Source organism: Orycteropus afer, unplaced genomic scaffold, assembly GCF_000298275.1.
Source record: "Orycteropus afer afer isolate SDZICR_OR568_19922 unplaced genomic scaffold, OryAfe1.0 scaffold00164, whole genome shotgun sequence".
NCBI lineage: Eukaryota > Metazoa > Chordata > Mammalia > Tubulidentata > Orycteropodidae > Orycteropus > Orycteropus afer.
This window is the reverse complement of record NW_006921751.1, coordinates 6,062,742-6,080,450: the sequence shown is the minus strand read 5'-3', so window position 1 is coordinate 6,080,450 and position 17,709 is coordinate 6,062,742. Positions and strand designations below refer to the sequence as shown.

Sequence of the window (17,709 nt, the reverse complement as noted above, 5' to 3'; positions counted from 1 at the left end):
AAATTTTAACTGGTAAGAAATCTAACTCAGGTACCCAGATTTTGAAAAACAAAGTGTGATTCCTTGATTCACTTTATATTAAACTGAGAAAGTTAGATGAACCAAACAAGCCTCAATGACTTGCCTACTTTCCTCCAAGTCAATCAAGTGTTTGTGAATGCTGCCTATTTTTTCTCTTTCTGGCTATTCAAATTATTAAATTAAATGTGTCCTTAAAGCTATGTAAACTTAACTGATTGCTCTTGGAATACCAAAACCCTCAGATATTAAATAAGTAAGCTCTCAGATGTTAAAATGTAAATCAAGATTTTTTTTTTTTTACTGTTTTCTGGTTTATAATATTTCTGTTTTAGCATAAATATATCTGGGAATAGGTTGTAAGGTCTATGGCCAAGTATTCCAAATGCCTACCACATAGTAGGTACTCAACATAGTAGGTTCTTGATAAAAATACATCTTAAATCTATAGTACTCTGTCTTCTATTGATTATTCATGGACTTGTCTCAGCACATTATACAGACTCATATATACCTCACACACATATGAGGCTGTGAGTTCTTGGAGGGCAGTGTTTGTGTCTTATCCTTTTCTGTAGTCCCTAATGTAGAACCTTACAGACAGAAGTTGATCCTTAAATGATCTTTGAACTGAACAGCACTGAAGATTTTAATTTGTTACTTGTTTTCTGTATCTGCCCTTCCCTTACCCCACCTTGTACATTTGGATCTCAGGGCACAGTGCCTAAAACCAACACATCAATCTATTAGACTATTTGAGAGCCAGAGACCTTGAAACCATTCCAGTCAAGCTCAGAATTACATTTCTAAATTTACTCTGGCCATTTCATAAGTAGATTTAGCAACTAGCTAACTGCTATCCCAGGAGGAAAAAAAAGCATACGCTTAATGAATTTGGTCAGACATACGGTGTAACAGATGTCCAACGTGGCACCATGAGCTTAAATCATAAATATGATGCTTCTGTTTGGCATGGCAAAATATATTAGAAGTGTTTTATCGGTCACTGGGCAACTTGCTGGATGGAGAGAGAGCAATCCTGAAAAATGCAGGCGCTGCCTCTTGTAGCATCTCAAAGGGAGCTCTGGAGAAACACAGATAATCTGCTTGCAGTGATTCATCAAGTTGGTCCTTTGTTTCACTAATTTCAGTGTCAAGTGCAACCATACAATAAAGAATCGCCAAGACCCGATAAGATTCTCCTCTGGCTGCTGCGTTTCCTGCTCTAACAACTGGTACTATTCATGCCTAAGCACAAATTGAATAAATAGCTCCAAGGTTGGCAATGTTGAGCAGTGTTTCACATTTTTTGTTTTTCCTTGAAAGACTAAACCCTGTGCATTTCTTGCTTTCCCCCAAATATTTTGCACTGGTAAAATTATTAAAGTTTCAATTTAATAATTTTAAATTTCTTAATACTAAGTATGTAAGGATGTCTTATAAGTTAAATATAGTTCCTGTTGTATCATCAGTCCAGCAATGGATTAATGAAGATTGAAAACAAATTGTAATGCCTTTTTTGGCCTTGAGAAAGCTGTTATTGTGCCCATGGTTCAGTTGGCCTGCTGATCATTTCCATCGTAATGTAATGTTTAATATTATACTGCTATAGGTGAGGTGTTAAGTAATACATTAAGAGAACTATTTTCACTGAGCAATTTCAAAAGGAATATGTTTTCAGCTAAATTAGACATTTAACAAATGCCATTTGTAATTCCATGAAGGGGAGAGAGGGTCCTTAACACGGGTTATTGATGTAAAATTCCCAACATAAAACAATAATTACAGTATTTTTTTCATCAAAATTCTGAATGTAAAAGTATGTACCATCAGTGTAGCAGAACAACATAAGACAAGTATCAAAGTAGGGTTCTTATGAAATAAGTAGTGAGTGGTTTGATCTCTAGCAGTCAAAAATTTTTCTTTAAAATAAGGAAGAATCTACAGGTATAGTTAATCCTATGGATATAATGTCCTGAATGTTTTTAACTTTGAGATCATTTAGATGAACATTCAGAACCTCAAAGGATGAGTAGAAGTATAAATTGTAATGTTTAAAACAAATAATGGATGAAATAATTTAGATGAAACATTGGTATATAAAAATTGCATGAGAATGACTGGATTTAAAAAGGAGAAGATGATGTTAGAAATCTTACATTTGGAAAACTGAAATAATTAAAAATTTGGGGGATGGGAAATAATGTCGTGATAGACTTCTGCACGCTAACAGTGTTAATGGCAAAGCTATAAATAGGACTATTGACATTGGGGCTGTTGACATGTTTATCAAAATCACAAAACAAAAATTTAGTTTGCAAATTGCCAAACAGTTATCAAATTCAGGATCTACTTGAGTTCTCCTTGATTTTTACTTGATGACTTCATAAAAGAAAAATAAGCCTTCGGACCAAGAGGTGGGTACATGGCATGGTTAACACTCTCACCCCAGAAATTCCACTGGCTGAAGAGATTGTTATTTCGGAAGGGGGAGATGCAGAGGTCTTTAGGACCCAGCAGGCGGCGGCAGGCGGCAGTTGTGTAGATCACTGAGAGACTACGAGGGTCCAGTTCAGTTTTAATTCTCTCTAATCTCTGCAACAGCAGCGCTTCCTGGGTCCCGCGGCTCCCGCGCCTGCTCAGCCGCGGCCGGCCGCCCGGCGACAATCAGAGCCACCACCGCTCCATCACCCACCATGGAAACCCTCCCAGAAAAAGTGGTCCCAGACACGCGTGCCTGAAGATTCTGCACAAAAGAGGTGCCCAAAATGAAGACCCTGATGGTGAGTCTGTTGTTGCAACTCCTCTGGGCTGAGTCGGGCACCCGCGGGCGCAGCGTCCCCAGGCGCAGGGGGGAGCCCAGGGCGCCTTACCCTGCGCGGCGAGGTCTCCTGTCACAAAGGGACAACTTTCCACCTGCTCCGCATCCCCTCTCGGCTCCCCAGCTCTGCCAGGCTCTCAATCCCAGAGTCGGGATGGGGAATTCCAGTCGCGTTGGCTCCTGGAGCTCTGGCCAGAGGTCTGAGGGGTCAGCTAAGAGCTGGAGAAACGGTGGAGGGTTGCGAGTATTGCTTGGAGCATCGGGGATACCCAAGAGGAACAGCCTGGCAAAACTAAGGGGCAGGAAGGGGGAACCTTTGCAGACTTTCTTGGTTTCCTTGTTGGATTCCAAACTTGCGAGAATAGCCGAGAGAGAGCGTCAGGGATCCTGTAAAGAAAGGGGGTGCAGTGGATAAAGATTATAGCCGTGGAGCTGGAGCTGAGGGCTGTCTCCCCAACGTGCAAGTCGACCCCTGCCCTGGTTCCCGAGCGCTCACTCCCTCCCGCAGCCGGGAGCCTCATACCCCCTGCTCCCTGCCGAGAGATCTGGGCGGCGGCGTCCTAGAGCAGGGATGCGCCGGGAGCATCCCCTGCTGTACACCGGGAACTGTGCCTCCTCTCTCCAACTGCGCTGTTGGGTGGCTAGGGTCCTGGCCACCACTATCCAGGTACCACTGGGTCGGCCAGCCCCTCTCGCTTGTGTCCCTGCTGGGCGCGCTCCTGCCGGATCCTCGCTCAGCGATTTCTCTTCTGCTCTCCCCCGCCTGCCCGCAGCGCCATGGTCTGGCAGTGTGTTTAGCGCTCACCACCATGTGCACCAGCTTGTTGCTCGTGTACAACAGCCTCGGCGGCCAGAAGGAGCGGCCCCTGCAGCAGCAGCAGGCAGCGACAGGCAGCGCGCAGCCCTCGGCGGAGAGCAGCCCTGCGCCGCGCCCCGGGGCGCCCGCGGAACCGCAGCCGCTGGACGGATACCTTAGTGTGGCTGGCCACAAGGTGACGACTCGCCCGCCTGCTCGCTGGCCACTCAGCCCCGGGATCCAACACACCTGAGGCTGCCCCTTTTCCTGGGGCTGGGAGGGGCCGTGAGTAGATGCAGTTTGCGGACTGGAAGGGGAGTGGACCTGCTGGGGTGGGGTTGGGTGGGGTAATTCCTACTTGGTGTGAATTTCTATTTGGAGAGGAATGCAAAGTTTTTCAGGGAGTATGGGTAGGGTAGGTGAATGGATCCTAAAAGCTAATTTCCTAACAGCAACCCCCTCTAGAACTAGAACCCGCCCTTCATCCCCAGAACGAAGCGGCGGTGGGTGTCCAGTTCCTGAAGCCTCGGGTTTAGCCACCAAGTCGCGCCCGGTGAGTGCGTTGCGGGGCGGGGCGGGGCGGCAGGCCTATGGCCGGGGTACCAGCCCACATGTTCCTAGGACCGGGAATTCGAGCGTGAGGAGCAGCTAGCTCCAAGCAGCCGCTCAGGCTCCAAGTATTCCTTCTGATCCCTCCTGCTAATTGCTCTTGGCTGAATTACCCTAAACCTGGGGAGCTGTGCTCTACAGGGCTCAGAATGCTTGAGACACAAACCATTGCCTTGAAACTCATCACTGAGAACCTGTTTTCCTTTGCCTTCCGGGAAGCTGCTGCATGGCTTGGCTAATAATTAGTAAGTTGAATTTTTAAAAATTGAGCCTCTTTTCCCCGGAATATGAAATCCCTAGTTTCAGCGTGTGAAGCCTCAGGAAAACCCTAATCAAATTTTCTGATTCTAGAAAGATAGTTTAATACGGTTTAAATGTATCCCCCATTATTTGAAGCAGCTAATATGTTTTTATTAAAACGCATTCCACTAGGTATCTGCTCTATAAAGGTAGAGGATTTCTTGAAACTTCCCAACTATTCTACTTTTTATATTATTAAATTTTGTGGTTATGAACAAAAGTAATATTTAGTGGGTGTTCCTTTTGTGTGTAAAAATTGTTCATACCATGCATGAAAAAGCAAACTTTTTTTTTTTAAAAAAAATGGCAATCAAAATACTGACATTCTCTAAATACCAATGTTAAGGATTTTGGAGAGTATAAAAGAATTTAAGGTAGGCTCAGCTTTCAGAGATCTTTGAGTGCCTGTGGAAAAAACAACTTGCATTGAAATGTGGATGGATGGAGGGAGTGGATGGAGGAAGAGATGAGAGAGAGAGAGAGAGAGAGAGAGAGAGAGAGACTAATAGATATAAATGTATAGTAAATGCCATATAGGAACAGTAAAGTTTATAGGGATATGGAGTGATGAGAAAAATTACGGTGCTGGAAGAATCAAGGAAAGTTTCTTTGAAAAGGTGGAGCTTACAGTGGGAAGAATTCAAAGAAGCAGAAAGGAGGGAGATTTCTTTGTTGTTATGTGCCATCGAGTCAGACCACACTCATAGTGACCCCTCCTTGGGTTGCCAAGTCAGTATCACTATGGATAGTAGATTGCCCCATCTTCCTTCTGAGGAGTGGCTGGTGGGTTTGAACCGCCAGCCTTCTGGTTAGCAGTCAAGTGCCTTAGGCACTATGCTACCAGAACTCCTCCCAATCTTCCTTCCAAGGAATGGCTGGTGGGTTTGAACCTCCAGCCTTCTGGTTAGCAGTCAAATACCTTAGGCGCTACACTACCAGAGCTCCCTTGGAGATTTCTTTGTTGTTGTTGTTGTTTGCCGAGCAACCCCTCCTTGGGTTTCCAAGGCAGTATCACTACGGAAGTAGGATTGCCCAACCTTCCTTCCCAGGAGTGGCTGGTGGGTTTGAACCGCCAGCCTTCTGGTGAGCAGTCGAGAGTGGTATTTTGTTGTTTTTGTTTTGTTTGTTTTTGAGCTGGTAGACTTCTAAAATCCAAAAGCAGAGAGCCATCATTTTTATAAATACAGTTTCAGTTTTCTCTCCAAGTTGATGATTGATTGCACACGTTGTATCTGCATGTGCAAGCATCCAATAAGGGCTGAGTTCTAGGAAAGTTTAAACTTTGGTTTTCTCTGGATAGATGGAGTGTTTATATGTAACTGGTGTATGATGAATACATTGAAATCAGTGGACTTAAATGGTTACTGTTTGGTGGAAATTGCAGTCTAATATTTGTGAAGCCTTGATTAAAAGGAATATCGAAAGGTACATTTGCTAAAAGTTTTGATCTACCTTTGGAAAGATATTCCTGATACTTTCCTTCCTGAACTCTATTGCTGGACAGGCACTAGCTAAGAATATTTACACCTTAAAGCAAAATATGCCCATGTGTTCATTTTCGAAACAACGTGTATTCATACAAACATATATGATACCATTTTTCAGTTTTCAGAGCTTTGTTTCATTTAAATGAACAACAAACAGCCTTTTCTACTTTAGAAGGAATGTTGAGATTCTATATGAAAAATTGAGATAATCTGTAAGGCATTTGACTGCTAACCAAAAGGTTGGCAGTTCAAACCCACCAGCCACTCCATAGAAGGAAGATGGGGCAATCTAATTCCATAAAGATTTACCACCTTGGGTACCCAGTGGGGGTTGCTATGAGTATGAATAGACTTAAAGAAGTGGGTTTGGTGGGGTGTTTTTGTTTGTTTGTTTTGTGTGTGTATGTAGTAAAAGAGTTTTATAAAATTTTGCAGTGGTATATGAATGATAATTATGTGAAAGTGTTTGGAATTCTTAGCAGAGAATTAAATAGGTGACCTGGAAGGTCTTTTTAGACAATTTCAGAAAAAATGTTTTAATGGAAAACTAACATCTCACAAAATTCCACTCCCAAAGGTTTCAACAGTTTACCCTACCCTAAGCAAGGAAACAAAAGCAAATTTTTAAAATTATATCTTCTCTGCAGGCATTATCCCAATTATTATACTTAAATGAATATAAACTCCCACTCAAAATGTAATCACTGACTCTATTTATAGCTACTATTTGTTGTTGTTGTTAGCTGCTTTCAAGTTGGCCCTTGACTCATGGTGACCCTATGTACAATGGGGTTGGACTGTTGTGATCCATAGGATTTTCACGGACTGATTTTTCAGAAGTAGATCACCAGCCTTTCTTCCTACTCCATCTTAGCCTGGAAGTGCCAATGAAAACTGTTCAGCATCGTAGCATCGTTCAAGCCTTCACTTAACATATGGGTAGTGACTCTGACTGAGATGCAGTGGCCAGAAATTGAACCCAAGTCTCCTGATGGAAGGTAGCAAGAATTCTACCACCGAACCACCAATGCCACCCTGCTATTTACTGTCTGGAAATTGGGCAGCGTTGTATTTCTGATGGCATTCTGAAAGTGAATGCATTAAAATGGTGTTTTTGTCTTCTCCAAAAGTTGCTGTTTAATTAGATTGTGTTGGGGATCTTTCTCTAATCTTGTTCACACAGAGTTAGAAATCATTTTTTTTTTTTAAAGCCAGAATCTTTTTTTTTTCCTAATTAACACAGAGGAGGATAAGAAATGAAAGTTTTTCTATTCTCATTATGTTACCAGATGATACTCTGATTTTTTTTTCATACTCACATCAGGCCTTAGAAAAAAATTATAGGATATACTGAATGTGGTGACCAGCAAGCCATATGCTGCTGCATATTGAATCAGAATTCCAACAGATTTTTTTATTTTCTGTTGATTTAGAGTGTCTGAAGAGAGTTACAGATACCACCACGGCTGGAGGTCCTAAAGACTGATAAATATGTAGTGTTCATGTTCAGTTTCATGGTGGTATTAACATTTTAACTCCAAGATTAAATGCAACAGGTGGTCCTAATCCCCAACATCTGAGTTTCACAAATTACAGCCTGCCTGCAATGATAGACTCGTCTCATATGACTGCAGATGGAATCACTGTTGAGATTAAGTCACTATGTACTTTTGTTGAAAGATAAGCTGCTACTCAAGGTGGTAATCATTAATGAGCAATATATGTCGAAGCTTAAAATACCACTTTCCATGGGCATGTTCCATACTTCCTCTTTCAGATATCAAATGAAATTATAATTCCAATCTGACTAAATGAATGCTATTCATAGTTCCTTGTGATAACAAAGGCACTTCATATTCTGTTAGATTCTTTGTCTGCATTCCCAAAACCTCTCCCCAGATCATTTTCCCCAAATGTTCCACCAACTCCTTTCCATCTTGTAGCCTGTGGATGCAGCTATTTTACTTTTTTTTTTTTTTTGCAGTAATCTTTTTTACTTTTTAAATTTTAAGTAATCTTCTCGTCAACAGTCATTCTCTATCAAATCACCCTGGTTGTCTTTATAACATTAACCAATATCTTCCCTTATTCTCTTCCTTTCCTTTTTGGGAGCTCTAGTGGCATAGTGCCTAAGGCATTTGACTGCTAACCAGAAGGCTGGTGGTTCAAACCCTTCCTTGGAAGGAAGACTGGGCAATCTATCCATAGAGATACCACCTTGGAAATGCAAGGAGAGGTCGCTATGAGTTGAAATTAACTCGACAGCAGTGAGTCTGTTTTTTTTTGTATTGATTTCTAACCAGATCAGCCAGACATAAACAAAGAAGTCAAATTTCATAGCTTGGGAAACTTTGGGATTTGGAACTGCAACATAATATATAACCAATCTTTAAAACAAACAAACAAACAAACAAAAAAACCCAACTAAATACACATTAAATCAAACCAGCTTCAGAAGAAAACTCCAAGTCTTGGCAGAGCACAAGGGGCCATGGAATGCTGTTCTGTCTCCAGTCTGACTCTGGTCTGAGCAGATAAAGTCATTTGCGATCTAGTGGGCCCTATAAAATGAAACTGTGAGCTGATTCCCACTACTAGTGACAGCATTCCTTATCACAGAAGACCTTTTGTCACCGGGCTGCCCTTTTCTGAGATGGCTTATGAAAGGCAGTGATCAATGGGATCTAAAATTGAGCAGCTATTTCCTCCCTTCACAAGTAGACTCCAGGGAGAGGTTTTATACATATAAATAACGTCCTTGTCCTTGGTTCTTTCCTCTAGCAATTCAGACAAAACAAAATTATTTAGTAATAGAAGTACTGTTCCTATGGATTGGTAGATGTTCAGTACAAGTGGTTAGACAAGTCAATGTAAGAGTTGAATAATAATTCAAAACCAGAAAAAAAAGGCACGTGCCATATAGCTTATTTTGAAACTGGGATAAATTATCCTCCTTAGAAAAGTTTACATTATTAGACCCTACTTAATGACATTTGTCATCCAATGATTTGAATAATAAATCATTTGAATCTCAAAGAAATTCGAAGTTAACTAATTTTAAATGAGGAGGTATTATGAAATTAAAACCTACCAATGATAATAAAACTCTTACTACAAAGCATCAAGTAATAGGAATCATGAAAAGAATTATTTTTCATGGGTAAGGAGTCTTAGAATAATGTACTTTGTTGTTAACAGGAATAAAAGGGTTTTATAACTTAACCAAAATGCATAAACTTCCTCCATTCTTTGAGAGCTAGGAGCAATTCTTCAGCTTCCCACTGGGGTGATCCTAGGATAACTCCATGCCAGACCACACTTGGTGCGTGAGTCTGACCTGGCTCCCTCTCAGGTTCTAGGCATGCTGATCCTTCATTCATTCTGCCTCAGGATGCACTTGTGTCATGGATTCAATTGCATTCCCCAAAATATGTATCAACTTAGCTGGGCCATAATTCTCAGTGGTTTGACAGTTATGTAATGAGGTAATCATCCCCCATGATGTGATCAGCCAATCATTTGTAAGGGCTGATTAAGGTGGGATGTAACACCCTTACTCAGATCACAGCCTTGATGTGATGTAAGGGAAGTTACCTTGAGGTGTGGCCTGTATCACCTTTTATCATATAAGAGATAAAAGGAGAGAGAAGCGAATAGAGAGAGCTGAAACTGAGCCCACAGGTGGTTGAAAGGAGACAAAGACTTTTCTCCTGAACTGTGAGCTGACACAGAGAGAAACATTTCCCTAGAGCTAATGCCATGAATTTGGACTTCTAGCCTCCTAAATTGTGAGGAAATAAATTTGTTTGTTACAGCCATCTGCTTGAGGTATTTCTATTATAACAGCACGAGAAAACTAAGACAATTTTCCATTCCCTCTCCCTGGAAAGCTCTTCTGCAAGATCTTTGCGTGGTTGGTTTCATCTTGTCATTCAGTCCTGAGATCACATGTTAGCTTCCTGTAGACCACAGTCTTTTAAGTAATCTTCTCATCTGCAGTCATTCTCTATCAAATCACCCTGGTTGTCTTTATAACATTAACCAATATCTGAAATAATCTTAAAGTTTACTTGGTTTTGATCTGCCCTCCTCTCCACTAGAATATAAACACTGTGACAACGAAGTCTTTGTCTATCTTGCTTACCCAGAGGCCTAGAACAGTACCTGGTACTTAGTAGACCATAATATGTATTTACTGAAACAAGGAATATTAGGATGGGGGAGGACCAAGCTACTTTACCCTAATGTCAAGTCAGTTTCTTTACAAGAAACATCAGCGTAGTCCCAAGGCTGTGGCAAGGTGTGTCTTGACTCAGTCTCATTTTTCCTAAATTTGCTTTGCCAAAAAAGGAAAGAAAATGTAGAGGAGAAAATGATTGAAGACAATGTTTGAGAATTGGATTTAGGAGTCAATATTTGTTTGTGATGATTCCTGTACCCATTAAAGTTTGAGAATCACTTTGAAATGTTAAATGTCACCACAATATCTGAAACTTTAGCTTATTTTTTTCTGGGTTCTTTAACTTAATCATAGCCCTTTGTAAACTTTCACTGAATGTCTAATAGTTGAAAAATTAGGTATTCTGGAGGAAGATCATCATCCCTACCCTCAAAGAACTTTTGATCTAATTGAAGAGAAAAGATAAAGAAGCAAGAATAATAATAATGCAAGTGCCGAATGATATGAAACCAGGAAACAATAGATCAAGAGACTAACATGAAAAAAGAGGTAATTCCTGTGATCTTTCTCCATCTGTAAAATAAGTTAAATACTCTTATTACCTTAGAGTTGTAAAGCTTTCAAATTAACATTCCCATTACTTTTTAGCCACTTTTTTTATGGTATATCTATAGCAAGCCAACGAATAATTCGTAAACAACTTGGATATCAAAGCAACTTCAAAGTGAATTGATTTTAATTCAAAATATTAAGTCTGTTTATAATTTCCCTTTGGCATGGCATAGGCTCTCCTGGATTCTTTAAAAAAAAAAAAGTAGTAAATAATATTTTGTTGAATTTTTGGTAAAAATTTACACAGAAAATTAAATTTCCACATTTGACAATTTCCACACAGATTGTTCAGTGACATTAGTTACATTTATCACAATATGTCATCATTCTCATCAATTGTGTTCAGTTTGTCCCCTTTCTAGTACTCTAGTTTCCCTTTCCCCTTATTTTCTCATCTTTGCTTCATACTAGCTGTTGACTTTTCTGTCGCATACTGATGTTTTTAAAACAAAGCACTGATCTTATGGATGACATCCTTTATTTTATGTGCCACTCTGCTATTTCACTGTAAGGTGATCTCAGGGTATAGACTGGATTCTAGGTTTAAAGAGTGTCTCAGGAGGACAGTCTCAGGGAGGCCTCTATTCTCTGCTGTTCCAGTTTGTCTAGCTTTTAAAAAATTACTGTTTTTAAAAATAAGAATTTGAGTTCTCCATATTTTTCTCCCATTCTATCTGGGACCAACTATTGTATCTCTTGTCAGAGCGGTCATTAGTGATAGCCAGGTACCATCTTGGTCTCAGGGCAGATACGGTTGCAGCTGCTGTAGGTTTGTTTCTTCTCTGAGCTTTGGTTACCTTTTTACTGTTTTACTCCTTGTGAGTAGAGATTAGATGGCCACTTGAAAGCTTTTTTTTAAATATTTTTGCAGTGTTCCTCCCCCCTCCGATAACCAACAAAGTTCCCTTCCATATATAAACCTTTCCTTGACTTTTTGCAATAATGAATCAATACTGTATTTGTCCTTCTGTGATTGACTTATTTCACTCAGCATAATGTCCTCCAAGTTCATCCAAGTTATACGTTATTCTTTAGCATTGCGTAGTATTCCACTGTATGTATGTACCATAGTTTCCTTATCTGTTCTTCTGTTGATGGGCACGTAGGTTGTTTCCATCTTTTTGCTGTTGTAAATAGTGCTGTGATGAACATGGGTATGCATATATCTGTTCTTGTCCTGGCTCTCACTTCTTTATCTCCTTGATTCTTAAAGGGAGGCTAACCTGGTTCATTTCTTTGTAGTGTGTGGTGACCATCCTATCCAAAGGAAATCTCATAACCTGTGGTATAATGAATACAAATACAGTTGTAATGGCCCCCAAACAGAATATTTGCAATCAGGTCTCTCCAGGAAACCTGACATCTATTATAGAGGTGACTTTCCATAACCTCTAGAGTCAGGTGGCTGTGCAGTATAATTTCTATGTAGTAGATAATGGAATAAAGGGAGATTAAGGATGAAAAATTACTTTGAAAAGTTAAAATGCATCATTAATCAACAAGGCATTGCTGAAAGCCTCCTATATACCTATTATATACTGTTTGAGCAGGTATGAAGGATCATAAGTATAGAAAGACCAGGAATGATTATTTTTTAAGTGGTATTACCCATACCCTGTGTACTTGATCTAAGACAAGAATTGCTTAGGGAGTCAGAATTTATGATCAAATGATTTATAAAAATGTTGAGCACCATTTATGAAATACTCAGACCTTTCTTCATAAGCTCTTCTTGTCGTAAATGCTTAATCTGGGCTTGAGGGGCAGGGGAATTGTTTTTAACTGGATGCTCTATTCAGTATGGTTTCCCAAGTAAAAGCCAGAGACATGCATATTCTCAACTTAGATGCACATCCTTAAGGAAGCCTTTCCTGATTTATAGGCTAGATTAGATCTGAGCTAAGATTTTTGTCTTCATAGCCAGGATCCCATGATAATACTCACTCTGGTTTATTTTATTACTTGTCTAAAATTGTCTGCCTTCCTCGCTCCATCAGCTTTTGGAGTCCAGGGATGTTCTTCTCTTTTTTGTCATAGCATTTGCCATTTTTAACATGTTGTTGGGTGTTGTTGAATCAATTCTGACTCTTAGTGAACCCATGGACAGAGAAGAACTGCCTCATAGGCCACAATCTTTAGGGAGTAGATCACCAGGTAGTTCTCCCACAGAGCAGCTGGTGAGTTTGAACAACCAACCTTTTAATTAGCAGCCAAGTATTTAACCATGTGCCACCAGGGCTTCCAACCAGTGACTGGCATATAATAACCAAAATCAAACTCACTGCCCTGGAGTGGATTCTGACTCATAGGCACCTCCATTGGGTTCCCAGGGCTATAAATCTTTATGTAAGCAGACTGCCTCATCTTTCTTCCACCAAGCAGCTAATTGGTTCAAACTGTCAATCTTTTGCTTAGCAGCCAAATGCATTAACCACTATACCACCAGAACTCCTTTGGCATATAATAGGTCTTCAATAAACATTTGTTGCATGAATGAGTATATTTATTTAAATACATAAATAAAAATAACCTCACTGCCATGGAGTTAAATCCAACTCATAGTGACCCTCCTTGGGTTTCTGAGGTGGTATCTCTATGGAAGTAGATTGCCCAGTCTTCCTTCCGAGGAGTGGCTGGTGGGTTTGAACCACCAACCTTCTGGTTAGCAGTCAAATGCCTTAGGTACTATGCCACGAGAGCTCCCATATTTATGTAATAATTTTTAATTTCTGCTTAAGATAAGACTCCTTATAAACATTTCTAACTATTTGAAGTTACTAGGAAGAATAGCTACACATCATAATTATCAATTTCTCCTGTCACAATTTGTAGTTCTGTGACTAATGCATTTCTACCTTCTGGTACTAATCAGAACCTTTAAAACTTAGAGAAGTTTAGAGCTAGAAGGAAAATTTGGAAATCATCAAAAAGAATTCACAAGTGGTTGTGTGCTTTGCCCAAGGTTGTAGGTTAGTGGTTAGTGGCAGAGCTAGGGCTAAAAATGTATATCTGTAATATGAACATCGTTACCATAAGGGAAATTCAGTGCCAAGATCTCCTAAGCAGTGGCTCAACATTATCTGGACAGAATTTATTAAAATGAAGCGCCTAGGCCTACCTAGTTATTGGAAAGAAATAAATATTTAAATATCTTATTATTCTGAAATGAATATGCAAATATGCCTCTGGATAGCTTTCCACCAATGACTGACTTAGTAACCGGTATTCTAAAGATTGCACAAAATGCATGTTGCCAATGTAATTAGAACAGTTTGCAAATCAGAGTAGCTTTTGCCTTTAAAAAATAAACCAAGCCAAAAGGCATGTCATGTTTAATTATATGTAGAAAATACCATGACCAGACCACTCATTTAGCTGAATTACCTTCTCCACAGTGGGGAAGAAATATCATCAAGATGTTCAGTTAACCAAGTATTTAAAGTGCAAATATTGTTGACTCCCCTAAAATTCAGAGATGTAGTACTTACTCTGGGATAGGATTACCTTATGCAGACAGGAAGATATTTTACCTATGGTGGTGGTTGTGGCTCATTATGAAAAGGAAACTTTTTTTTTTTTTTTTTTAATTGTAGGATAAGAAGTGGAACTTATGGGAACCTCACTGATTCTCTGGTAGATGATAATGTGGAGTTAAATAATTTTGTTTAATAAGAAAGCATATTCTGGAAATTAATTGCACAGATGGGACATCTCTACTGACTACACTGCAAGCGTTATTGCATTTCTAAATTACAGATCTGTTCATGTTCTTTGTTTGCTCCAATGACTGCCCATTGCCTAGAGGACTGAGTTTAGAATTCCATCTGAAGGGTTGCAATGCCCTACAGGGTCTATCTGTTCTACTTCTCCTACTTTACCTCCTGTAATCCCCACTCCCTCCCAGCCCTGGCTTCACACACCCAGGAAACACAGCTTGCTCATTCACACTTGTGTGCCTTTTGTTCAGTAAGAAATACTCTTTTTCCTTTTATCTACCAGAGAGAAAACTAATCATTCATTAAGATCCAGCTCCAGTAGGTACTCCAAAGCTTCCCAGATAGAACCTCAATGTTGAATAGATCAGACTTTGTTTTATACCACCTGTGCACCAATCAAGTAATTACATATTAACCTTTTGAGATGAAGGACCTAGTCCCTGACCACATGAAAATAGCAGTGGAGGAAATAAATTTTATAATTATACTTGAATAAGTGCTAAAATATCTGTGTTTTTTGTAGCTTGCATATGCCTCTAATCACAATTATTTCCTCATTTGATTGCATCCTTGACTAGACTAAACCTTCGTCATGTCAGGAACAGGATTAATCCATTGTAGCGTCCCCAGAATGTAAAACTCATACATGTTGAAGCTCAGTAAATCCTTGTTGAATAAATGAATGTTGGAAAGAGGCCTGTTTTAATTATATGTATGTAAAGAGATTTGAATAAATCTGGCTAATAGATATTTAACCATAGGAATGAATAGAAATTATAAGTAGATGAAGAAGGACTTTACATACATGGCAGACATGTCTTTAATTCCTGGTTGTCCTTTAAATACAGGACTGCATTTGCTGACCTTTCCATAATGATGGGTGTGGTGTTGAGATACAGGAATGGCCATATCTGAGAACAGTACAGTATCATGGGAGGCAAGGGGATATACCCAAGCTCCTTATTTGTTGTGAGCTCTTTGGCAAGTAACTTCTAGGCCTGAAATAGTTTGTAGATGAGGAAGTTAAGCTATATTCATTCATTCCTTCATTTATCAGACATGATTGTGTGCCTACCCTCTACCTGACATTGCATTAGCAATAGAGGAAGCAAAGATGAATAAGGTGTGACCTCTGACTTCATAGAACTTTACTGGGAGAGACAGAGAAACAGACATAAACTTACTATGCAGATTGTGATAGAAGTATTTACATGCTATGGAGATTGGATTTTATCCTAAAAGTATTGAAGATCTCCTTGAAGGGCAAATTAGAGAAGCCCATTGGATGATGCTTGTTTCAAATAAGTCACACTGGCTTTATTTAGTGTGGCATAGATTGGAGGAGTCCTAGGTTATAGGAATGTGGACTAGTTAACAGTGTTACTGTGATCTGGATGAGAGAAGATGGTGTTCTGAGAATGAAGAAATCTCTGCCTGCCCTACAAACATGATTCTCTACCCCACTGTGTCTATATAGACTGTTTGAATGTAGCTTCTCAAACAGCAGAAGGTTTCTGGTTCAAGATTGCCTCTCAATAGTGAGTGAAGAGACTTTGAGGATGGTCCCAGATGGTGCTTCAACTTTGTCTAATTTTGAACCTTACTGTGCATCTTAATACCACATACTGACTTGAGCAACACAATGGTGTTTATGGTTAAGACTGAGACAAGCTGCTTGTGGAGACTCCACTGGCGACAGGAATTAAGCCCTTGACCTGCAGCAGAGCCGGGGGTGTGGAATAAAAGTTCTGGCAGAAACTGTATTATGTAACAGTTCTACCAGAAGAAACTTTATTCTAGAATAACCTTGTCAAGGGAGACTTTGTTTCATAATAAATCTTACCAGGTATAGATCTATTGGGAGGATGGGGTGAAGAGTGGTTTCCTCTCCTTTCATTTCCCACATAGCTATAGAGAGAGCAATTACCATTCTTCTAAATCATTTAAGTTTTTAACAACTTCTAAGGAAAGTAAAGTTTCTATTTCACTTGTATCAGATGGAAATTGGCCATAAAGCCATGTAAAATTTGTCAGGATGGAGGCTGGTTTCTGATTCATTAAAAGCATTTGATTGGAAGCAAAAATTTACATCTGAATTTATAGGGCCATATTTGGAGTTACTTGCAATGTCACACCTGCAAGGCTTCTGTTGGGAATTTCCAAGTCGTCTCACATTACCCACAGTGGTATCTTCCACTCTGTACTGCAGATCATAAAACTAGTTCATTTCATTTTTATTCTGCTGGTTTTAAGTTTACAGCAATCCAAGTACAGGAAGTGGTAACATTCTGTTTGTATTCAGAACACAGAAAAGGGAAAGAGCATTGCAGCTTCTAAGTGAAGCTTTGCCTTGGTACTCTAACCATCACTAACGCCTTGAAGAGTCATGCCCATTACTCACATAACTACTGTGTGTGGCTTTTGGCTCAGCTTGGAATGCGATGAGTTTTAAATCCAAAAGTTCAGAAATAAAAGTCAGAGGAAGATGGAATGGAGAACAGAATAACCTAACTGAATAAGCCTGCAGTATTGAAGGGTAAAAGCGATATAATTATGCCCACGATTAAGAACTTGGAAGGAAGACTGAGCAATCTACTTCTGTAGACATACTGCCTTGGAAACCCAAGGCAGGGGTCGCTATGAGTTGGAATGGACTTAAGTAAGTTTGTTTATTTTGGGGAGGAGGAGGCAGGATTTAGGACTAAGAATAAGGATCAGAGTGAGAAACAACACCAATTTTATTATCTCCCATTATCAAAAGGGCTCTCTTTCGGCTGTTCAGCTATGAAATGCTGATTGGGTTCCAGAAAGGCAAATAAGGGTGGCTTGTCATCAGCTTAGCAGTGCCAATGAAGTGGTCACGGTTACTGATATTACCACATTTGAATATGATTTGATTTGCTGATTGATCATAGAACAGAATGTCAATGGGCAAAGGACACACTCAGTCAAAAATAAATTCTCCTGACTGGGACCACAATAATTGGGGAAGAGTATAGACTGGGCCTTTTTCTGGGATGAGCATTGTGGAGCCGCTCTAACATGAGTGAGCTTAGGTCTTCTAGGGAGTTAGGAATATCAATATTGATGAGGATCTCTGGTGGTGGTTGTGTTGGATTGGGTTCTCTAGAGAAACACAAAAACCAGCAAAGTATATATATATATATATA

The 17,709-nt window shown here is 39.8% G+C and overlaps 1 protein-coding gene across 1 annotated transcript in view; it reads left to right on the top strand.

Moving 5' to 3' along the window:
* Nucleotides 1–2,786: 2,786 nt before the first annotated feature.
* The window catches only part of ST6GALNAC5 (ST6 N-acetylgalactosaminide alpha-2,6-sialyltransferase 5), a 300,139-nt gene continuing 285,216 nt past the window's right edge, over nucleotides 2,787–17,709 (top strand). Inside the window, exons 1-2 of the mRNA XM_007946499.2 lie at nucleotides 2,787–2,801; nucleotides 3,613–3,831. Coding sequence (XP_007944690.1) covers nucleotides 2,787–2,801; nucleotides 3,613–3,831 — 234 coding nt within the window. The remainder of the gene's footprint in view (nucleotides 2,802–3,612; nucleotides 3,832–17,709) is intronic.